The sequence below is a fragment of the Numenius arquata genome, chromosome 3, assembly GCF_964106895.1.
Source record: "Numenius arquata chromosome 3, bNumArq3.hap1.1, whole genome shotgun sequence".
NCBI classification, from domain to species: Eukaryota; Metazoa; Chordata; class Aves; order Charadriiformes; family Scolopacidae; genus Numenius; species Numenius arquata.
In genome coordinates, this window is record NC_133578.1 from 23,920,499 (window position 1) to 23,944,207 (window position 23,709).

The 23,709-nt window shown below is 44.8% G+C and overlaps 1 protein-coding gene across 1 annotated transcript in view; it reads left to right on the forward strand.

Moving 5' to 3' along the window:
• MAP3K20 (mitogen-activated protein kinase kinase kinase 20) overlaps positions 1 to 23,272 on the forward strand; it is a 94,530-nt gene extending 71,258 nt beyond the window's left edge. Inside the window, exons 12-20 of the mRNA XM_074145813.1 lie at positions 475 to 519; positions 1,464 to 1,494; positions 1,616 to 1,755; positions 2,926 to 2,988; positions 4,002 to 4,094; positions 15,111 to 15,227; positions 16,734 to 16,808; positions 17,874 to 18,024; positions 22,294 to 23,272. Coding sequence (XP_074001914.1) covers positions 475 to 519; positions 1,464 to 1,494; positions 1,616 to 1,755; positions 2,926 to 2,988; positions 4,002 to 4,094; positions 15,111 to 15,227; positions 16,734 to 16,808; positions 17,874 to 18,024; positions 22,294 to 22,973 — 1,395 coding nt within the window. The 3' untranslated portion in view covers positions 22,974 to 23,272. The remainder of the gene's footprint in view (positions 1 to 474; positions 520 to 1,463; positions 1,495 to 1,615; positions 1,756 to 2,925; positions 2,989 to 4,001; positions 4,095 to 15,110; positions 15,228 to 16,733; positions 16,809 to 17,873; positions 18,025 to 22,293) is intronic.
• Positions 23,273 to 23,709: the final 437 nt, after the last annotated feature.

Consider the following 23,709-nt stretch of genomic DNA (forward strand, 5'->3'; position numbering starts at 1 on the left):
TTCACGGCTGTCTAGTGACAGTTTTCCTTCCTTTTGCAGAAAATATCCATCACTCGGGAGAGAGTCGTAATCACAGCGTTATTCTCACTGCAGAAATCAGGTGCTACCAAAGCCATAGCAAAAGCAAAAACCTTGCCATAGTGTCAGAGCCGAGAGGACAGGCAGCTAGAGAGTCCCTCGCCATTGGACAGTTTACTTTTGCTTCCTAAATTGTTTCTATCGGAGATCTGCTGATAATTTTGTCTACATAAAGCGATGGGATCAATCTAGCACTGCCACCGTGCTGTTGGAGACAGCCTGTGGTCAGTGTTTGGATACCAAGGGTTTAGTATGTCAGTATGAGAGTCTCAGCCTGAAGTCCTGCCCTCTGCAGGGGAAAAGGAACCGAATAAAATTGGCCACCAGAGTAAAGTTTGGGTGAAGGGGAGAAAAATGGTCAGACGGTTTTCTTTTCAATTCGTATCTCTCACACAGTTGCTGCCCTCCTTTGATATTTGTGCATGGACCGAAGAAGATGTGGTGAGTATTTGGTGTTAATGTGGCCAGTGTTGCGCTGCTGGAGCTCTCTAACAGATTACAGTGGGTACAGAGGGAGGGAGGGAGGGAAAACCGGATCAGAATACTTAGGTGAGATTTTACTGATATTTGTTGGGTGAAACTTGTGTCCTGGAAAGGCTTTAAAATGACCATGAGTAAGTTCAGGACTCGAGTGACCTTCATAAAACAGCCACGTTCTCCAATGTCCAGAAAATAACTTGTGCTGGGAGCTTTCGGCAGCCAGGAGGGCATTTGCAGTGAACATCTAAGGGATGTGGAAGTGCCCCAAGACCTGCCAAAGCAAGGCCTGTCCTGGACAGGATGAAATAGGTTCAAAGGTTTTATACCACTGTGTGCCACCAGGATGGCAATTAACCGAAAGAAAGCTGATGGGTTTGTAAGGGCTGTGGAATCTCTCTTTCATACAAAATACTGGCATTGAGTCTTTTATTTATTCAGTTAAAAGGCTAAACAAGAAACATCAGTGATTTATCTCTAGTGTAGTGATGTATCATAGTGATTTTAACCTCCCAGGTAGCACCCTCCTTGTTTGTGGTGCATGGTGGGGTTGTTTAGCTAATCTTTACTGAAGGCTGGCTGGAAAGCCAGTGCAAAAGCCATGATAGCCCTGGCTCCTCAACTTGAGCCCTTTTAGCATGTGACAGATCGCCAAGCTGCCGATTCTGTCATTTCTGTTGTTCTTCGTAACGATAAAATGAGGAAGGTGGCTGCAAAATAGAAGGCAGTTTTTAAAAGCTGAATAAAAGTAATCAGTTGCATTGGTGAACCTTGAGTCCTTGAACCCAAAGTTAGAAGTATTTTTAAATTTTGTTCTAAACAAAAATGATTACTTGCAAACTCCAAATAAGTGTAATATAAAATGTTGATAATGTGAACTTCAAGACTGATTCCTCTTTTTTTTGCAGTTTTTCTGGATGCAACAACTTACTAGGAAAGGTAAAAGCTGTTCATGTGTACCTTCATATTCACATTATGAATATATATACACATTTGCTTATATTTTTCTTCCTCCAGTAAAGCACCTTATGAATTTCGGAATAACCTCTCTTATCTTAAGGCGATACTTCTGGTGAAATGAGTGTATATGCTAGCTTGTTTAAGGATCATCATATCACTGGGAAACGATTGCTTCTTCTAGAAGAGGAGGATTTAAAAGACATGGGAATTGTTTCCAGAGGACACATAATCCATTTAAAGGTATTTAACAGCATATGTTGAATGTTGCAATAGGTTGTAGTGTGAATACGAAGGAGTCTGTATTGGTTTTCAGTAATATTAACAACAAAAGAAGTTATAAAGCTAAATAGAGAAAATATTTGATATAAAAAACCCCGGAGTTACAGGTTCATATGGATCTAGAACCCAAAGCAACCTGAGCATTTCATGAGGCATGGAAATTGTGCTGTGGTCTTTATACTCCTCTGCAGTTCTTGGTTTTCTTGTGGGCTGGACTGTCAGCACTGCTAAAGATTCACCTAAGAGGTCCATTTTCCTGGCAGAAAGCTTTGGATATCTTCAGAGAGAGTTCTCCCTGAAAATTTCTCCTTTGCTGAGGGAGGAGCAGATATGAAAACAGTTATTTGAACTGAAATCTCTGAAATTCTCAACTTTCACAGCTCTTGAGTAACAAAACTCCATTAGACAACTTTAAAGCTGGCTGATTGATGGCCAGGTTGCTTCGCTCTTACAGCTTTGTTGCACAGTGTTTTAAATATCTAATGTTTGTAATGAGTTAAGAAAATCACGGTCTGCAAAACGCAATCACCACAGCAATAATAGTATTAATACTGTAGCCACGGGAGAGAGTTCAGTTTCCTGACAGCTTTGGAAAAGGATTTCTCTAAAAGCAGCATCTATAATTCTGTTGGGTCTCAATGATTTTATACCACAATTTACTAGTAAAGAGATACTTGTATCTTAATTGCTAGTCCTGCAAATTTAGCTTCATAAATCACACAGATTTATTCCCCTTTTGCTCATCAGCCATTTTTTCCATGCCACACACCATTACTGATATATTTAATTTACATTTCCTACAGGGAAAATTATTGAAACTTAATAAAGTCAATAATGCCCAAAATGAAAGATTTCAGCTTCCTGGGTTGATTGAGCGTAAATAAAAACAACCAAAACAACCCCCCAAACATCTCCTTCTCTGATTAAGCAGGTCTGATTCTGAATGCGAAATGGGGCTGATCTACTGCCACAGTTACCAGAACAGAGCTGTATTTTAAACTCCTCTCACATGCCCTAATGTATCCACAATGGGGAACAGCGCACATGGGGTTGCGCTGTTTTTCATGCTGGTATTTGCAGTATGAGATACTGAATAATCTCATGTGATTTTGTTGATATGTTTTTTTGTAGACTGCTATTGAGAAGTTAACCCATGACTACCTAAATCTGTTTCATTTTCCACCATTAATTAAGGCAAGTCTCATTGTTTATATAAGAAGTGCTTCTCGCGTTGGTATGAATATTTTACTGTTCTCGTGTCTCAATGTCCCTACCGTTCGCGGGAGGGCGAAGCAGCCGCTCCTGCAGAGGGTTGTGACAAATGCAGTGGGTCGACAGCAGCAATGGGTCACATCAGAACAAGTAATAGGATAATAAAAGTTGTTTTCAAGAAGACTCTTAGGATTTTATCATGGAACCAGTAGTATTAAATTAAAAGACTACTGGTTGTGATTCCTTTGCTCTCATTAATCAGAAATTACTCTTAAGAGCCATTCCTGTGAACTAGCACCACTGACTGCTCGCCGCTGGAGAACGGCAGACCCCTGGCCCAGATGAGCCCATCATTCCTCCGCTTGTTAATGTGACAGGAGAGAAGGATGATTTATAATGTCTGGTCACCCTTGTGTTAACCTGTTGGTTTTCTGATATCAGTAACAAGAGCCACGCAAAAGGGAGAGAGTGTTAGGGAACCTCGGGGCTGCCAGAGCAGATATTTGCCTGATTTAATTCGGTGAGCTAATCAAGCAATTCTAGACCCCAAAGCCTGAAGTAGCTTTTTTAGTCATAATTTACTGCACAGCTCTAGAGTGAAATCCACTTAAAGTGAATTTATGTGCAGTGAAACTCTGTTCCCTGAAGGGGAAAATGAAAGTCGGGACTTCGCCACCGCGCCGTGCCAGCTGCAATTCCAATGGCAGCGCCTGCCATGATGCTTGCAGCGGCACCGTGCTGCGCCGGAGCAGCTTGGCCAGGAGCAGGAATCACTCAGCATCTCCCAGGTGCCACCCACTGCCTGCTGTAAACCCATGCAGGAGCCCCGGCTCCTCTTGGAGCAGTGTGATCAGGGCAGTGATGGCCCCTTCCCGCTGCCTGCCAGACCTGTAGCATCTGAAAGGTGCATCCTTACTGCCACCAAAGGCCTTGCTCCTGCCTGCCAGGAGGTTGTGGTAGATGTGAAGTCTCACCTTGCCTTTTTTTTTTGGCAGGATTCTGCAGGTGGACCTGAAGAAAACATAGAGAAAGTAGTGAATCTCGAACTCGTTTTTGGTTATCACTTGAAGCCGGGAAATGGTCCAAAGGTAAGCTGGGAGCGCTGGATGGGTTGGTTTGGGTACCTTTTTAGACACTATCCGGAGGGTCCAGTACCTTCTGGACACAAAAAGACAATTTGCTGCAAGAGTCCGCTTTTGGAAATTAATGACCAAATGTCAAGGTGGCACAGGGGGCTGCATCAGTGATGGGGAGCTGCAGGTGAGGAAGAAAAGAGTGGTGCAGAGAGCTTTGACTGAAAGCTTTTTTTCCCTTGTGATCAATTTTTCTAACCATAATTTTTGTAATTCAGGCTTTTGCTTTGTTCCTTTTATCCCAATGGGTGTGAAATAACAATCCATGTATGCAGAAAACCCCATTCAAAGGGAGGTCTTTGATTCCAAGGGGCAGTCGAGCAGTGATGTGCACCAAATGTTAGCGGACAGACTATTGCTTTTGCCTTGGCAGAAAAGTGGTGTCTCTTTTTGCAGCCAAGAGGAGTTTGGAAAATATGTGGCATGCGTGGCTGCAGGCTGGGAAGGATGGGACTCATCCTGGTGGTGATTGTGTTGCCTCACAGTACTGGGGAAGGAGGGAGGGGTAGGTGCAGCACATTGCAGATGGCAAAACTACTGTGCTGCGGCTGGTAAAAGGCAATTACCAGCATGCCACATCCTAATCAAACCGCAGCTCCAAGCCGAGCTGGTTCAAGGATCTCTCGTTACGCCCTGAGTAACAGGAGCATTGACGACTCCAGATGTTCCAGCAAAGCATTTCCACCAGGTTGTCTTTTCTCGAGAGTGAGGTTTGTCCCATGCTTTTTGTTTTCTTTATCCAGCCTGCCATGGACTCTGAGTTCAAGGGTTTTAGAATTAATTATCTATGTGGAAATGGTGTGCAAAGCATTTCTGAGTTAAGAGTCAGAGGTTGTGACAGCAGGATTTGTTTCCTTTTGTGTTTGACAAATCTGCATTGTGTGTCCACCCTAAACTTGTGGGTGGCTGACTTTCATCTTGTGTTATCTGGCTGCTTTGCTTTCAGGGCATATTGTTTGCAGAAGTCTCTTGATTTCTGTACTTGGTGGTGCTTGCAGAGAAAGCATTTAGATTTGTACTTAGTAGGAACTTGGACTCGTACTGAAATCATTTCATCAATTTGAAAAAGCTTTTTGCTTTTTGTCTGGAGATTTCCTTTTTTTTGTTTGTTTCTTTTATCCTAAGCACTTTTTTCCCTATGAAAATCTTCTTTATCACTATGTGAATTACTTAGACTGTCTCAGTGTTCTTGAATGCATGTAGCTTATGATGCTGTACAGCTGCTTTTTTGTGTGTGCATCTTTCCTCCCCATGTGCAATTCCACAAGGAACTAAAAGTCCATGAAATAACTCATATCTCCCTTCCATTTCCACTATGGGTTGTGAGCCCTAGTGCAAGGAGGTGGGCAGTCTCCCCCGGGAAGGAGCAAGAGATGGAGCGAATGAACCTCTGAGTGTTGGAAGGAAATTCAGGTTGCACTAATGCCTGCTAAGTTTGAGGACAAGTAGATGTTTTAGCCACGATGGCAAAATTTGCAAATGAGAGAGTGTCCCCAAAGTCTGTGTCACAGAAGCTGAATTGTTACAGGAGGATGGGGCTAGTTCAGTGGGCCTGCCTAGTGCTGGCATAACCTTTGCAGGTTTCTGACATACCAGCTGAGAACTCCTTGGTTTTTTATGGTCCTTCCTTCCCCGTGACCTCCTAATTGGTCCTCTCTGCTCTGTGTGCTGTTGGACTCCTTCCTAAGGAAGCCATTCCCTCTGCAGCTGGGGCATGTGCCAGGTGTGCCTGCCCTGGCATCCATCATGCCGCAGCGCCCATGTCCCTGATGCCATTCCAGGGAATGTGTCATTCGTCACCTGAGTCTGTCTGGGCTGGAAACTTCTGTCCGAGGCCTGCTTAATAACTCATACCTGCCTTTTAAGATGTTGTGGCTAAGCCAGTTTTAAAAAGTGGACTGGAAGGAGTGGATGGACTGACCTTTAGGGCAGGATGAGCAAGATAATTTGCATTAAACATAACACTAACAAAGGCTGGTGTGGCACAAACAGTACAGAAAATTTGGCTAGCTTGCTTCTTTGAAAATCCCTGGATACAATCTTCTAGCTCCCCTAGAGGCTGCTTTAAGCCAACTGCTGCCGCCATCCAGATTTGTTCCAAAATGAACTGGAGATACTGGGCAAACCAGGATCGAAGGGTGTAAGCTTCTTTTACTATCCCAATTTTTGTAAAAGGGTGGTGCCTGTTCTTGTAAAACTGGGTCAGCAAAAACACTTGGGATCGTGCCTTCCACCATCTTTATAGCTAAAAGGCTGGCCTACATCAGTTTAAAAATAAATTTCTCAAAGGAACTTTACCCTAAGCAGTCCCTATAACGGGTTGCCTGCCTAAGAAGCATTTCTCCTGTTTTAGCCATGAGGAAAAAGAGGCAGTAAGCTCAAATCTGGGTTAGGAGTTGAGAGCGTGTGTTCCCCAGGTGATGTGTAGACTGCTAGATCTGTGTACATCAAGGGAGGTCATTGGGCTCAGCTGGGAGCTGGTTCAGCGCCACAGGAAGGGCTGGCTACAGGGGAACAGTTCATGCCAGGGGGTTTTACCCCAGGCTGGCTCTGCACTGGTCTCCTGGGCTGCTGCACCTACAAGCAAGCTGATCCATGTGCTCAGAGGTGGCTCTGCCAAAGCATGGGACAGGACGGACAGGTAGGACAAACGGACGCCCCTGATCCGAACTAAAGCTCTGGTGTGGATGCAGCCTCGGTGGGCAGCGTGACATACCACAGTGCCACAGGGCGTAACAGTGCTGGACGAGCTGGTCCAGCACCCAGAAGCTGTTTGAAGGGTTCAGGTTAACTGAGATGATTTGGCTGGCCAGAGCACAGCAGCCTCTCAGGTGTGAAGATGGTTCTTCGGGGCACAGACGTCCTCTCCCTGGCACTGCACCGAGCCCCCGTCGGCACAGCCAGTGCACCTTCTCCATAAGCAGGCAGAAACTGAAGGGCCTTGGGAATGGCAGTGCCTTTTAGCAAGGATCCTGATAAATACACTTCAGGATGGCATTTGAATGTTTAGCCTTCTCTGTACACTGAAGGAAACATTGACTTCCCAGTACGCGACTTTACTGGCCTCAGGTTTGTTATCTAATTTAAACTGCATCTTCTAGTGGGATTATGTTGGTTTCCACCAGCTGATAGATGCAGTCATTTCATTACAGTTTCCTTCCCTTTTTAGCTGCATCTTTGGAGGTGATGAAAGCTCAGTTGACCTTTGTGCTCTCCGAATGCATCAGGAGTGAGCGCTGCAAAGCTAACCTGGTTTATAGAGGTTTCTTTTCTAACTCTTGCAGTTTGAGTTATGTGGTTACTTCCATTCACTTCCTTTTAATGACCTTTCTGTACACAATTCCCACTGAGCTGAAAGGTGATAGATTTAGACATTTAATATTATTTTTTCCCACAAATTAAAAAAAGGGGGGGGACACACCAATTAACTCCAAGATACCAAAGAGGGTAAAAAAACAAACCCTGGCAATTGTGGCTTGAGCTGATTTGCAGAACTGCAGAGGGAACGTTCAATGGCTTTCTCATCCTAGGTGGCTCATTAAAATTTCCCAATCAGGGAAAGATGTCTGAGCTGTGTCGGCTCCACACTGATGAATCATCCAACCCCTTAAGAAGGATGGTTCACAGTCTTTTTGTCTCCTGTTGATGCATTCTTTAGTTTTGGTCCTCAAAAGGGCAGATTTCACCATGCCTTTGAATGTTTTCATTTTTTACCAAGTGTGGCACATTCTGACCTATATCCAAACACAAAGCCTTGAAGTTGGCTCGCCATTTTGCCTTATTTTTCCCCAGTTACCTCTCCTTCCATTTGACAAGGTAAGGAGCAGACCCTCTTCAAAACCGGCTACTAACTGTGTGAACTATTTTCTAACCTCGAATATCCAAACTGGGATATATTTTAATGCCATTATTTAAATGTGTAGTGCAAAAGTGAATATAATATTAATGCTACTTTAGAGAGACATTGTGACCAACTCTTCATGTGGGGAAACGCAGGCTGGCAAAATGCAGGCAGTACCAGACAAAACAGTACTGAAATACTTGTAACTGGAATGCAGTTTCACAAGTGCTTGGACCATTTCTGTTGCTCCTTCCTCTCTACCCTCCCACTACATCAACACTGATAAAACCTTTCTTTACTGTCTTAAAAACGATTCCTGGTTCTGACAGATGTGATATAACATCACTGGTTTAATGTGTCTTATAAGGTACTCCTCATGTTAGAAATGTGGCAAAAAATAAAGCAAGGGCCGAGGTCTAAAATTTAAAATTCCAATTTTGTAGTTTTTCAGTTGTACATATTCCCTATGCTCTGTAGGTATTTTAACCCACTTCAGTAAGTAAAGCTGGCAGAGAAATTGGTTTTATCTGACCCTTCCTTTACAAGATACTTGCAAGTCCCTTGACTTTGTAATGTGGGGTTATTTAACCTTATCTCAAAACTTCATCGTCTAAAGCCTGTCTCTTTAATTACATCTCAAAGCACAGTGCTTTCACTACTAAAGGCCAATAGTTAACGCAAGTGGCTGTGTTTGTGTGCCATTTTCATAGATTTGCTCCTATTCTAGTAAGTAGTCAGTAAAGGGGTAAACACTGTGAAGGAAAAAAAAACACCTAAGCTGTAAAATAAAACCACAGCCACCTTTAAATATAACCAGCACCATTAAGAACTGGTTAATGTAGTCTGCTGAGGAGGTGGATCAGTAGTAAGGTAGAAGGAAGTTTAGTGCAGGTGATCTGAGCTCCTTGTATTTTCTTTCAAAGAGGCTTTTCTGGAGTGTGTATTGTTTTTACTCAAGGTGGAGCTGGTATAACTCCTTCACCTCTACTGGGATTGCTCCAGCTGTAGTGTCCATCTGTAACTGAGGTCAAACTCAAGCCAACACCTTTTAAAGTCCTTGTGTCAGCAGTGCTGAGCCAGGGATTCCCATCAGAAATGATCGACTTTCCCACAATCCTGAAGAGGCATATAGAGTTTTCAGCTAGGTAATTTGCTCACTTGACTTTCTAGACTTTTTAATCTCAAGCTTTATTTTTATGCCCTGGCCACTCCAAATTAACTTGCTGCCTTCCACATGTTGTCTCTCACGTGTACAGCCTTTGTCACGGATATGTCTGCAGAAGCACAGACAGGTTCCCAGTCGACTGTAGGCTTGGCACATGTCCTCTCCAGACAAATGCCTGGAAGAGGAGCCTCTGTCCCCTGCCTGTGCAGGACATGTCCAGCGGCACTGCTATACCTTGCCTGAGCTCCCATGCACCCTTGTCCCTGTGGCCTATGCCCCGCAGGGCTGATAGCCCCCGTGTGTGAGCTGTAACCTCCCTGTGCTGCTCTGCCATCAGTGGGGACATGGTGCCTGCATGGCTCCAGCCTGTAGTTCCCATGAGTGGTCCACCAGAGGACAGGGCTGTCTCGGACAGCAGGAAGGGCACCTGTGCAGTCCTCAGGGAAGGGGCCCGTGTTTTCCACCCTTCCACCTTCACAGTCCCGCTGTCACAAGCAGGATGCTCGTGTGGATGATGATGTCTGTGACCGCAGCAATCCCCAATTGTTTCTGATCACGTGGCAAGGGCAGCTTTTGGTAAATGCTACGGCAAGGCTCCAGACCGCTGTTATGGCAGAGCTCTCCGTCTCGGCTGCTGCAGCCCACTCTTCTCGGGGCACCAGCCCCCAGCACGTAGGGGTGACCAGTACTTACCATTACGTTCCCCTCCGTGGCGGCACAGAGCTTCACAGCGCTGGATGTTAAAGAAGGGCACTCTCAGGGGACAGATATTTTTGGTGCTGCCGGGTGGTCTGTGTAGGTGTTAAAAAGGCCTCGTGGTTCTCCAGGTGAAGCTCCAGCCAGCCAGTGCCTGCTGCCTCGCGGAGGAGTAAGGGCTCCGGCTTTCGGAGGAGGCACCCAGGCAACTGATAACATAAATATATCTTTCACTTGCTTTGTTTCTGTACGTTTTAAGACCATCTCCCTCGGAAGGCCTCCCATCCGCCCCTGTTTTTTTCTGCCTGCACAGCTGAAACAAAACCGGCGGTGGAGCCACCTTCTCTAGCTGGAGCCTGGCTGGCAACAGCCTGCCCTGACCTGAGACACCAGCCATTGTTAAGGGTATAACACATTTACATATTTTGCAATAAAACATCAGTTATTTGCATTACTGTGTCAAGTTTTATTTGATTCTTTCACCTAAAAATGACTCATTTTCCTTTCTTGTATTTTAAAAACCAACTACTCTAAGCTTGTTTGAGAATAATCAAAAATTGCCCATTTAGCTAGAAGTCATTTTCTTTTCAAAAGGCAAATGTTATTTAATCTTTCAGCTGTTCATTGTGCCATCATAAATACTTTCTTTTCAGCACAGTTGTGGGGACTGAAATGAGCCCACTAATTGCCTCCCATTTCGACTGACATGTGGTGGTTTAGTGGAAAGAGAACACAGCGGGGAGAAGGAAATAGGAGGCTGAGAAAATGAGAGCTAATTATTTTCACTGCCTCATGTCAGGCTCTGTGTCAGCCTTGTTTTTACAAACTGGAAGGTTTAGCACTAAATAAAACAAACTGGCGTCATGTTTTTATATACTGGCAGTGTCATGGAAGCAGCTGCACATCTCAAAGACAATATAATGCCTGCATTCGCATGGACACCATCTGACAGCCACTGTGAGCCACTGCTAATGAGGATATCACAGTGGTGCCAAGTGAAAGGTGCTGAATTATGTATGATTCTTCATCAGTGCAGCAATAGTCCTGTACATCATTATGAGACATTGTTTTGCTGAAGAGATTAAAACATTCTTAGTTCCAGACCCTGCAACCTATACACGCTACAAGAGGTTATTAATGGAATTTTTAGGGAGAGTTTCTTGTGGATTTCTTTTTGGTTAAAAATATCTCATGGGACAAAGCCGTGGTGGGTCATGACACTATATATATAAAGAAGAGAAGCAAATTAACCATAATTGTGTTATCTTCCTTTAAATCCAGAATAATAAAATATAGTGTAGCAGGGTGATATATAATGATAAATAACCCAAGTGCTGTCACTAGATGTTCAACTCTAATGCCTTTAAAACAGCAGGTTTCAGCAGCTGAGATAGATAATAGCTAAGAATGTAAAGGAGCTTCTGGGGAACTAAATCATCAACATGCTACTACTTTTAGTACCAGCATGACCAACATTTTTTTTGTATTTGTTTCATCTTGCGTTACATCTTACTTTTCTTCTAATATCCAGTTGCCTGCTACAATGCCGTTTCCAATTTTTCTTCAATCTTAAAAAAAAAAAGTTTATTGCAACCGCTGATTTTAAAACGAATCCTGGCTTTGGGCCTCCTTGAAAAATGAGGTGTCTCCCCACCAAGAGTTTTAAGCTGTTGTGGCAGGAGACAAGTTTGTTGTTTAAAGCCTGTGCCTGATCTTTTTCATTTCCCTTTCGTTTTTTGTTGCAGACGTTAGTGCATATGGGGTTAAAGGAGTATTGTCACCACAGTAAGCGGGAGACTTAATTTTTAGAGTGTTCTTATTTTCTGTTTTGAAGTCGAGGAGAAGTGGCTCAAAATACATGTGTGATTTGCTTTTCCTTTCTACAATCATTTGCAGAGGCTGCTGATTTATTTGCTTTGTCAAAGTGTTATTTGTGTTTTTCACACAAAGTTTTACTAGTTGTGCCTCTCAGTTCTGAAACTAGATTTAAAAAAAAAAAAAAACCAACCACAAAACCAAACAACAACAAAAATATGGAATTCTTTATTTAAATCAAAATCAAGCAGATGGATATTGGGAGGTATTTTAATGCTTGAATTACAAGATGTCCAGGGAAATCTCTTTGAAGAACTTGTGTAAGTATATTTATCAACCAGACATTTGGAACAAGCTATTTCCAAGTTATTTTCTCACATACGTCTGGCACTAAATGTAGTCTTGATCCAAGAAATTTTATGGCTCCAATTCATCAAAGAATTGACATACATGTTCTAGCCAAATTTTTGTTTAAGTGGCTGAGCATCGGTCTCCATTCGTTGCTAAATAAGAACCTTAAACTCTATTAAAAAACAGGGAAATAAGTCCCTTTTTGCAGCATACAAATCTCACATTATTTACTGTGTGGCTGAACAAAATGGTTACCAAGTTTGTAAGACAAGTAGTCATCTACTTATCTTGGATATTTCCCAAATGCCTTGATTCAAAAGTCACCTGGATGCTATCTTTTTTCCTTCCTTTTCCTTCCTTCCTTCTCTGCTTCTGTCTTTTCTCTTTTTCTCCCAGCCTCTCCTTCCCTTTCTTTCCTCTATTTATTTCCCTGTCTTTCTCTCTCTCTTTCCCCTTTCCACTGATGATTTTACAATAACACAAAATGAAAATATTTCCAAATAAAATTAGACATGTGATTTTGAGTGACCTGAGAGGGTACATTTAGTGTGGCAATTTGCCCTTTTGGTATCTGTGTGGTGTGGCTGGAGAGGACTCCAAGGAGGACCGAAGGTTTGGGGGCTGGATTTGAAGGATGGGAGAGTGTATCTCTTTTTCGGAAGCTGCAGTTCGGAGCCGGGGAAGGCGGTGTTTGTGCAGGGCTCATGCATCCACAGCTGCGTGGGGCAGCCTGATTCGTTACCGCTCGGAGAGGGCTCCAGCGGATCCGGCGAGGGGCTGGGCGCTGGCAGGTGCCCACCGCCTGCCAGACCCTGGGTGTGCACAGCTTGTCAGCCTTGTCTTTAGAGACAGTCATTTGATTTACGTTGTTTATTACAACGAGCTCACGCTTGTCGGATCTGGTCTGTAGGGAGATGTGAGCCAACGGCATAAAATCCTGAGTCGTGGAGGCACAGGAGCCCTGGCACAAGGTGCAGCTCTGGCTTTTGGGTGCTTGGCACTGGTCTCGCAGCAGGAGATGCGCTGAATTAACCGGAAGATAGTATTTTATGTCAATCTTTTGTTCATTCCTTGTCTCAGGTGTTTTTATAAAACTTAAAAACGTCATCAAGCACCTTGTCTCTAACCTCAGGTTTGATCTGCAATAGGGAATCCAGGTAGCCTGAACTTAGGAAGGTAGAATTTAGGAAGTCCTGCAAAAAACTCTGGCAACAAGGCCTGTGTGGGCAGGGAGAGGAGCGCAGTTTGAGAGGCGAGGAGGAGTCAAAGACAACCCGCTTTGCTGCTGCTGTTCGGTTACATCGCACGTACGGTCCCCAGCCGACGTCAGGGCTGATGCATCGCGCTGTACCTACCTGGGAAGACACAGGCGTAACCCCGGGTTAGCTGACAACCCAAAAAAGCGGGACAGGAAAAGGACGTGCAAAGAGATACAGTCCAGGATTAGGAAACGGAGGCACAGGGTGACTTCACCACCTTATCAGGTTGCGCAGGAAGCCAATGGCAGAATTGGAAACTGAACTCGGTGCCCCCGTGCCCCGGTGCGGTGCCCTGACTGCTGGACTGTGGTTCCCATGGCTCAAGCTCGCACCGGGGAAAATCAACTCGCATGTCCACTCTGCTCATAAATCGCAGAAGCTTTCAATGGGGACAGATGGACACACAGGGCCAAATGCTTTCCTAAGCATAATTTGTTGTTGCGGTTCGGAAATGATTATACTCCAGTTTTCTTTTATCTTGGAATTGCCAATTCAATGCCTGATTGAAAGCTTTGAGACTTCTGAGGGCTGAGCTCCTACGTTACATTTATGAGAGATGCACGTGCAAACACTAGCAGATAATCGCATTTGCGAACGGATACTTTCTAGGCTGCTGTACATTTGTGTGTGCAAATAACTGTTTACGCAAGCCCTTGGCCCTAAGCGGCCATCTGCATCCACATGGAAAGTTTTTGTATTTTCTGAGCAGAATTGAGGAGCAGACTGCCTCCCGCAAATGCTGAGACCACACCTGCCCAGCCAGCAGCGTGTGGTGGACACAGCCCCTCCTGAACCCCTGACGTGTCTGGAGGAGCTCCTGTCTCTGAAGCGCTGATACCCTCCTGCCTGCCTAGAGATGCAGACACTCTGCTTCACTGCAGCCCTGTTGTCCCTCAGGAGACGGATTTTTGGAGGAGCTCAGTGCGCTAGGCAGTATCGAACCCCCAAAGCACCTGCCAGGCACACCAGCAAATGTTGGCTGGTTTGCACCATGGACAAGCAGTCCCTGGTCTCCAGTGGAAGCCTCCCTGGCCACAGGCACAGACCCTGGTCCCAGCACTCAGCCCATGTGGGATGTCCTGCAGGGTGCTGCCTCTTACAGGCATACACCTCTGTAAAGTGTTAGATGTTGGCCCCATGTCCAGCTCATGGGATTTTAGGATTTAAGGATGTGTTTCATTGCTTTGGTCTATTAGACTCACGATGATTGTTTTCTAAGCTGAACTTGCTTATAATTAATAGCGCAATTGGAGGTGAGCGGGAGTTGAGGATGCTCAGTGCCTCACTGGGCATTCAGTATCTGCAATAATTGATCTGTAATAACCAGCTCAACCTCTTACCCATTATCTGAGCGACTGTCTTAATGATGTTTCACAGACCCTCTGTGAAACCTGTGAGACCAGGATGATGTTCCTGGGGCTGGCTGTGACCCCAGGTGATGGTTCCCACCGCTGTCCTGTCCCTCTGCCACCACGCAGGTGTGCAGAGGTCCCGCACCAGCCCGGATGGGCTGTCTGCCCCGGTGGGTGAAGCCACCATCCTCCTGGGGCCCATCAGGGGGACCCACACCTCTGAAGACATCCAGACCCGTCAATGTGGCAACTGTCTCTCAGGGTGAGCTAACAAGAGAACCCAAGGGTTTTCCATTATCAACACCTTTAGTGGAATACATGCATATCCTAAAAAATGTATATGTTCCTTATCTTTGTCGTTGGGTTATTTCCCCGCCCCCCCCATATATTGAGGATTAGGTTCTGGGTTGTTTTGGCTTTCAGTTTAGTTTCATTTTGGGCTTTTTTTATTTGTATTCTAACAATCCAGCATTCTTTTTTTATTATTCATAGGATTGTAAATGGAAAATGTACATGGAGATGGACGGGGATGAAATTGCAATAACCTACATAAAAGATGTGACATTCAACACTAACCTACCTGATGTAGAGATTTTAAAGATGACAAAGGTATTTACAGCCTTAAGGCTTTCACGAATTCACAGATCTCAAACAAAGACATTAAAATACCACAGCAGTCGACTTTTGTGCTTGCAGAAGCTCAGTCTCTTGACAGCTTTTAAATAAAATGCACATTTTAAACAGATTTGTATCATAATAGGAGTTAGGTATTTTCATTCTCTTTTAAGCTGACAATAATGTTAACAATAGAAAAATAAGAGAAGGAACTAATTTATATTTTCTTGTTTTAATTCCATGTTATATCCTCTGAATTTATTACCCCTTTTAAAGAAAAGAACGTTCAAAAAATTACTTTCCTTTTCAAGAGAAGAAAGTGATTTAAATGTTCCAGTTTGAAACTTCATGTGATTTGTCTGGGGTTTTTTTTTCCTCTCTTTTTCTCTTTTTTTTTTTTTTTTGACATGGTTTTAGAACTTTTACAGGTTTGTAAAGCTCCTCTTTCATGCAACGATGGGTTGCAAAGACTGAAACCCATCAACAGACAGGACAGCACTGAACATCTGCAATTCAGTGTCACTGGGCATTTTACCGTATTTCAGAACCTCCCTGTAAATATTTACCAGCCAGTATTTAGACCGCTTTTACCACAAGCAAGAGAAGCTTTGTTAATGCAGAGGGCATTCTGTTTGCCGTTATTTTAATTGTTTGATTTTATTAATATGCTCCACTTGATAATAGCTAAGAAAATCAATGTCTAAATGAAAAAATATACAGCTTGATTACCAATTAGAATGCTGCTTGAATGTGCACTGACAAAAACCCCCAAACTTCTGAATGCTTTTAACTGTGAATTTTTTTGGACAAAAATAACCTTTGGTTATTCTTTCTAAAACAAAAACTGAAAATCAGATTCTCAACAGTCAGAATTTTAAGGAAAATGTGAAAATATAAGTATTTGACAAAAAGGATTCTCATATTTAATTCACAGTAATACTATTTTTATAGCTAGTGATTTCTGGAACACCACTTGTGATTTTTAAAATAATAATAATAATTATTTCATTGCAAAATAGTTTTCTGTTTGATTTTCATCTTGGACATTTTAATTTTTTCCTTTAAAAAAAAAGAGGCTTAAAGTTAAATAAACTAATAACCAGGGACAATAACATTAACTTTGCACATAAGTCAACATTTTTATGTCTGTCAGGGAATATCTCTGAGAATCTCTAGATGTTTGTTCTTGCTGGCCTCTGTAAGTTTAGCAGAAAAAAACTGTACATGCACAAAAATTAAAAAGGTTTATGCCCCAATAAAAACATTCCATGTTGCCTTACCTACTGTCTGTTATTTATAGAAATCTCTTCTCAGTTTCCTTTTGTAAACAAGGAAGTAAATAATTCCAAAATATATTGTTTTGTCTCATAAGATTTTATTGTTGTTAACAATATGGAAACAGATGAAAAAAGGCAAATGTTGAAAATATCTTTAGGGTGTTTCAGAAACAAGTCAGGAAATGACGAGCACCTTATAAAGCTCCCACCATGTTTTTTTCAGCCACCGTTTGTAATGGAAAAATGGATTGTGGGTATAGAAGAACATCAGTCTGTAGAATGTATTGTTACATATGAGGTAAGCTCTAAGAAACAAATAAAAAAATTGTTTATCCAAGATAAAGCGTACATGGGAGGTGTGGAAATAGCATCCTCTGGCTTTGTTATATCCTATAATCAAGTCTCAGCAGCCTGTAATTAATTATAAAATCTAAAGTTCAGAGCAAAAGCTGAATGAGGTTTACAGACACAATGTCCTCAGACTGCTGCCTGGGACAGCCCTTTTTCTCAAGGATGAAAACTCCTTTTGCTTGAAGGGTAATGGTCAGTGTTGTTTGCATTACTTGAAGAGACTGTGTTTTTTACCTTGTCAATGAAGGGGCTAATTAGGAGAGCTGGGAAGCAACAGGAGAAGAAAAAAAAAAGAGAAATCAAGAGTAAAATAAAATAAAATAAAACCTGGAAGAAAATGTAATGCGACAGAAATTAGCCTTTGTAAAAAGAGTTTGCAATTACTTACAAAAGTGTTTTTATAAAGACCAATGCTGTGCATCACAAGGAGGCTAATAATTGAGATTCCTTCACTGTACTGAGCAAGGATTCAGGCAGTGATGGAGAGACAGGGAAATCCTGCACCTTGCTTGCCTGTCTCAGAAATGAAGAACAGTGGTTTCTTTCAGCCTGAAGTTTCTCACAGGAGTCATAGGGCCTTAAGAGTAAATGGAAGAGCTTGATACTTCAGGGAAGTTTCATGGAGGGTCCCCCCTACAAAAATACCTGCTTAGACCTAGATCTTTTAGCAGAAAGCATTGCTCATTTGATGCTCACATTAATATAACTAGTAAAATATATTTTTATGTTTGTAGAGGAAGGCCTTCAGATCTTTCCTCCACATGGTACATGAATTGAAACAGTTACTCACTACCACATTTTTAGCATAATCACAGAATACCAGCCAGAATTATCCAGAGTCTAAAAATACTTGAGAACTGGCTAAGTGGTTTTGCAAAACAGACTCTGTATTGAAAAGGCCGCTGCCGCCCAGGCACTAGTGGAAGTTCTCTCCTAGGAGAGCTTAGCGGATTGTGTGGTGTTATGTTCTGATGTGCATTATGTCCTCGTGTGTTGTGTCCTTCCCGAGCAGAGTGATGTTAGAGCTCCCAAAACCACCAGGCACATCCAATCTATCTGCTGGAGCAAGGTGAAAGCGCAGGACGAGGTCGAGACAGTGCAGCTCATGATACAGACCTCACTCCCCAACTCGGAGGGGAATTCACGGAGGAGATCCGACTCAAGTAAGTCAGTACAGGTGAACTTTATTGCTGTTGTGGGCAAGCCGTATACAGGGAGAACAGCAAACAGTCGATGCCATTATTGTGTTCCAACAACAGAGCAGCACCATCTTGCAGCGTCAGCTGGCATTGTGGTCCCTGGGATGTCTTTGTAGGTGTATGCAGGAGCACTCTGGCATGTCTGACTTCGCTTAAAAGCTAAACTTTGGGTAGTAACATGTTCTATATCACAATATGACTTAAGGAGGATGTCATGGTTTAATCCCAGCCAAAAACTAGGACCACACAGCCACCTGCTCACCTCCCCCCCTGCAAAGAGGGTAGGGAGAAAAAGGGGGGAAAGGAAAAAAACCCAACCTTGTGGGTTGAGATAAAGACAATTTAATAGAACAATAACAGAAAAGGAAAATAATAATAACAAAAATAATACTAATGATAAAAGAATATACAAAGTAAACTAATACAACACAAGTCGCTCTCACCACCCAGTGATTGGTTGCCCAGCCCATCCCGAGCAGTGATCGCAGATCCCTGCCCCCCCGGCCAGCCCCCATGTATATACTGAGCATGATGTCTATGGTATGGAATATTCCATTGGCCAGCTTTTTCTGTCTGTGCTCCCTTTCATCTTCTACGGGAAGCTGAAAAAGTCCTTGACTAATGTAAACATCACCTGGCAACAACTAAAACAATATGCATTATCAGCGTCATTGTCATGCCAAACCCAAAACACAACAGTTACTAGAAAGAAAATGAACTCTATCCCAGCTGAAACCAGGAGAGGGGGATGACCTGTATGCTCCAATAGGACGCATGCTGGAACCAGTCCATGACGATTAGCTACAAGTCCTTGGTCTACTGTAGTCACTTGCAGTTGCACGTCAACAGGAGACATAGAGCTCAGATCCTTCTGCTCCAAAGCCTTGAATGGTTCACACCTTCCAGTAGGAAGCAGCCTTAAATACAGACACTTTTTCAACCCTGCCATTGTTTCAGCTGGGACGGAGTTCATTTTCTTGCTAGCAGCTGGTGTGGAGCTGTGTTTTGGATTCAGGATGAGAGCTGTGTTGATAGTGCACTGATGTTTTTTGGTTGTTGATAAGCAGTCAAAGCCTTTTCTGCTCCTCTGTAGCCTCAGAAGCAGCATGTGGGGTGGCAAAGAGTCCCGTGTGGACCATACGCTGTTTTGACAAGTGCATGCTGCCAGTCTAGCAGACCCCATAGGCACTCCTGACAGCCTGCTCTGCTGTGGGGAGGAGTGGAAATCTTCCCACTGCACTCTTGTTCTGCAGCTCAGCCTGCCCCTTTGGGCCAGCCGTGGTTCATCCTTACCTGACTGCTGGAATAGTGTTTGTTATGGCTTCTAGGGCTTGACTTGTTCAGTGAGATACATTTAATAATACAGTGGACTCCACACTGCAGTCTTCATTTCCTTGCTAAAGTATGCCACTGACATAGTCAAACTCAACTCAGCTGACTCAAGCACAGTTCTGCCTTGAAGCTCTGTTGTTCTTTTAGTAAAGGTGTTTGTCAGCCAGAGCTGTTTTCCTGATTGAGTTCACAGTAGAGCTGCAGAAATGCTTGGGTTGGGACAGCTGAGGGGCAGCACAGGAGCTGGAACCAGATACCAGTCAGCGGAGGGTGAATTTCTCCAAGTAGCTAGCACTACTGCCAAACGTAGAAGAGTGGCCTCATGAATTGAGAGGAGCTGGGTTTAGACTACAGACACATCTAAAATGGGTGCTCTTATTCCTAAGCATTTGTGATCCATTTGCAATACAGCTGTGATTTGTAACCTAGAGCATGTCCTAAAAGAGTCATCTTCACTGCAGAATAGCTCTGCTGATGGAGGTTGCCCTTGTTTCGGGATGATGAGCCATACAGCCATACCAAAGTGTGGTGTTGTATCTTCACAGGTTGGCTCTGCTGCAGTAAGCCGAGCTGCTTTCATTTTTTTGCGGTGAGCGGTGGGAGAGCTTGTCTGTCCCTCTGGCACATGGAGGAGTTACACGAAGGCACTAATGTATTGTCAGCACCCAAGTGAATAGGCACAGTTCAGAGGAGGTGGGTTACCAGCCAGCGTGAAAGCTGCGCCTCAGCTCTAGCAAACCTTCTGGCCTGTCTTCTTTACCAGACCACCTACCCCAGGTTTAAAACACCACCAAATCCAAGCACAAAGGTAAGGGTAATACCTGTCTAAAGGCTCAAATAACCAGCAGTGAAGGTACTACCTCTGTGGGCTGCCACATAGATGATTTAATTCAGTGTACAGAGTTGGTGGCTCAGAGACTATATGAGGGAGAAGCCCCCCAGCCCATGAGAGGTGAGAGGCAGCCCCACAGGGCGCACTGGGAGGTCCCCACTGGGCAGCTGGTCCCTGGACTGGTGACCATGGCTGGCCATAAGGAGCAGGGACTAAACAGCCTGAAGGCACTGAAGGGAGCCTCTTCTTCAGGACAGCATTGGCAGTGGCCCCACAGGGCATGTGGTGGCCACCTGAGAGCTGATAACAAAAAAAGACCCAAACTCAAGTCCTGAGCCTGCTTGCTTTCAGATTTACGAGGTCTATGTTTTACAGCCACAGCCTTGGTAGGAGGGCTTGGGAGAATGGCAGAGGAGATGGTGTCTAGCAAGTACATTTCAGCATGCATGTTTATTATGAAACTGTGACTTTCAAGGAGGTTAAGAAGCAGAGAAGGCAATTCCCATCTCTCTTTCTGTGAAAGCAGGTTCATCTCTCAGTGCAGCTGGAGCTATCTGCTGTGGCACTCGCACTTTCACAGGAAAGACAGTTTCCTTTTGACATATTTGATATTAAGTTGAAGTGATTTAAATCTCTTGGGATTCAAGCAAAGTCTGGGGAAAGGAAGAATGGAAGAGACCATCCATTACATCTTAACAGCAGCAATCCTAATGAGTACAGGGCTGCTACCCAGCTCCCACAAAACTCCCCATGGCCGATGCGGCATTGCAGCAAGAGGCAGAGGCCCAGGGCATAGGGACTCTTTCCCTGGAAAACCAGCGAAAGGCCAGAGAGGAGCTGGGGTCCTCTGCTGAAGATAATAACATTTCAGTCACGTTTATGCTGCTTCAAGCTGGCGGGGTTATGCTTTCCTGTTGGAATTATATTGGCAATCTTTAAGGACAAATAATTCAAATCTCTCTAGAGCAAAATTATTTAAGCTGCTTCCCATGGGCTTTTGGCCAGAGCTGCGGCCTCAGATAAGAGGAATTCCTGGTCTCTGCTCTACCTATAAAGTAGCAAACCAGGCAGCCCTCACAGTTCAAATGGAAAATTTACAACTATTGTATTTGCTATAGGCTTTCATGCAAACCACAAGACTGACTTTCAAAAGTGCTTCAGTCTGATCTCTGGGAGCTTCAACTTCTGTGAACAACCCTGGGGCTGTGACAGTAGGTGTAAGGGAACTGTGATACCTGGAGTCGCTCAGAGTTAAGCGCTGTCTGAGTTCTCCAGGCTGAAGTTCATCGGCTTTTCCACATACAAAGTTGATTTTCTGCATGAAGCCGGATGGAGCGGTTCAGGTGGGGCTTAGACTCAGTATCTGGAGCGTGCAAAGTGCATTGGCATCTGAATTTGTAGGGATAATAACAACTGAATTGGCTCTGGTTGTTGTGGTGTGTAGCAGTTTGAAGAGAAAATGGAGCAAGAGGAGAGGAGACTGGCTGCCGCAGCAGGGATTTGCACTGGGGTCTGCACTGACTTCGTCTCTGTGCTCAGCTGCGAACAGTGTGACTGTGCCAGCTGGGACAGATGCAGGTGGAGCGTGATGCTCCAGCAGTGTTGGCACCTTGAGGTGCCCACTCCATGGCCTCTCTGGAGTTCTCCAGGCTCTTTTGCAATGAAAGCTGTGGAGAAATCTGCCGATTTCTCCAAGAGCATCACAGGAAATGTTTAAAACCAGGTTGGGTTAAAAACACTGGGAGGCACTTGGGAGTGGGAACCCACCTGAACAGCCAAATGGATAGTTCAGTAAGTGTCTTCTAGTCTAACCTCCATAATCTGCCCTGGCATCAGAAATATTTGCACCACTCGCTATTTTAGAAGTCCAACATTGTGTTTACCCATAACAGTGAACATACTCATACCTAGAACTATTTACTGCAAGGCTGGGAGGGAAAGGGTGGTTCGAGATATGTTGAGGTTCTTCCAAGAGAAACCCTGGTACCTAACCTCGCACCTTTGGTAAACCAGAGAGCTATTTTCCACCGATTCACAGAAAGCTGACTCCTTTCCCATTTCCCTGCCAGGCATCGACAGCCAGTGGATGCAGACTCTGCGGATGCACCAAATAGCAAAAGCCATTTCTCTCCAGCATGGCCATCCCCACAGCCCGACCACCGTCACCCACTATCTGCCCTACCTTCGCAGCCAGGACTCCTACGCTGCTGCCGTGAGGAGGACACGGGGTCCCGTCAGTTACCAGTTCATGTCCATCAGCCACTCCAGAAACTCCTCTCCCCTCTCCCACAGCTTGATGAGGAACCTCTCCAACCTGCACATCAACTCGAAGGGCAGCAGCACCTCCAGCACAGCCTCGGACACCCCTTCAGAGAGGGACAGGTCTGCTGGCAAAGGCAGGAACGCCTCGCACAGCGGTAACTCCCGCAGCTCCTCGGACGGGCGCCGCAGCGGGACCAGCTCCCCGGTGCCCCCCCGGCACTCCGGAAGAGCCTACAGGACTTCCCCGTCAGTGGCCCCCCCCGCCTCCCAGCACCGCAGGTACCCCCGCAGCCCACCCCCGCCCAAGGCCATCCCGGGCATGCCCCCGCAGGGCGAGAGCGAGCCCCGGAGGGGAGAAGGGGAGAGCAGGGTCAGCGAGGGGGGGTGGATAAAGGTGCAGCATGCGAAGAAGCCCCACAGGCAGACCGGCAGCAAGCCCGGGAAGGAGAGGCCCAGGGGGAGCTGGCGTGGCCGGAGGACGTTCTGAGGGAGTAACTATCTGCCCCTTTATTTAACTGAACATTCAACCTAGAGAAGATGCACCCGCTGCTAGTTAATTCGCCGCCCAGAAGCTGGGACACCACCTCCCTCGCTGGCCAGCATGGCCTGCGGCCTGGCACTGGAAGGGGAGAGCTGGCCACCTCTCTTCCTGTCATGGTCGGCGCCGAGGGATTCCATTTGATTTTCTCTCCTCCGTTTGGCTGCTTGTGTCCTCAGCTGACTGGATATCCACTGATTTGTTTAATATTTCAATAATAAAATCAGTAAGGCACAGCTGGGTGCCATAAGAAATGGTTCTCCGTTTCATCCTTAGGGAAGGAGTTGTGCTGCTACATCATCCCTCACCTCGCTTATGTCTCCAGACACCGAGTCCAGCTCTGAGTGGGATCTCCTCACCCCTTGTTCAATCTGCTTCTGCCAGGGCCATAGGAAGAGGTAATATTTTTATCAGACCAGCGTAGTCTGAAAAAGTAGGAACACAGGGAGATTGTGCTTCAGGTCCGCTTCAGTAGCTTCACTTCTCCACTTCCAGCTTCCATCCCCCCTCAGGAATTTCTCACCTTGCTTTTAGTGATGGTCTCACCTCTGTTCCTTACTAGTGGATGGCTGGTAAGAGAATCTGCAGCACAGGTTATTTTTTCCTCTCTCCTTCCAGTTGTGGGCAGTGACACTGGAAGAAACAAATGGGCCCAGTCTATTAATATATGGCTCTGTGGTTGGTG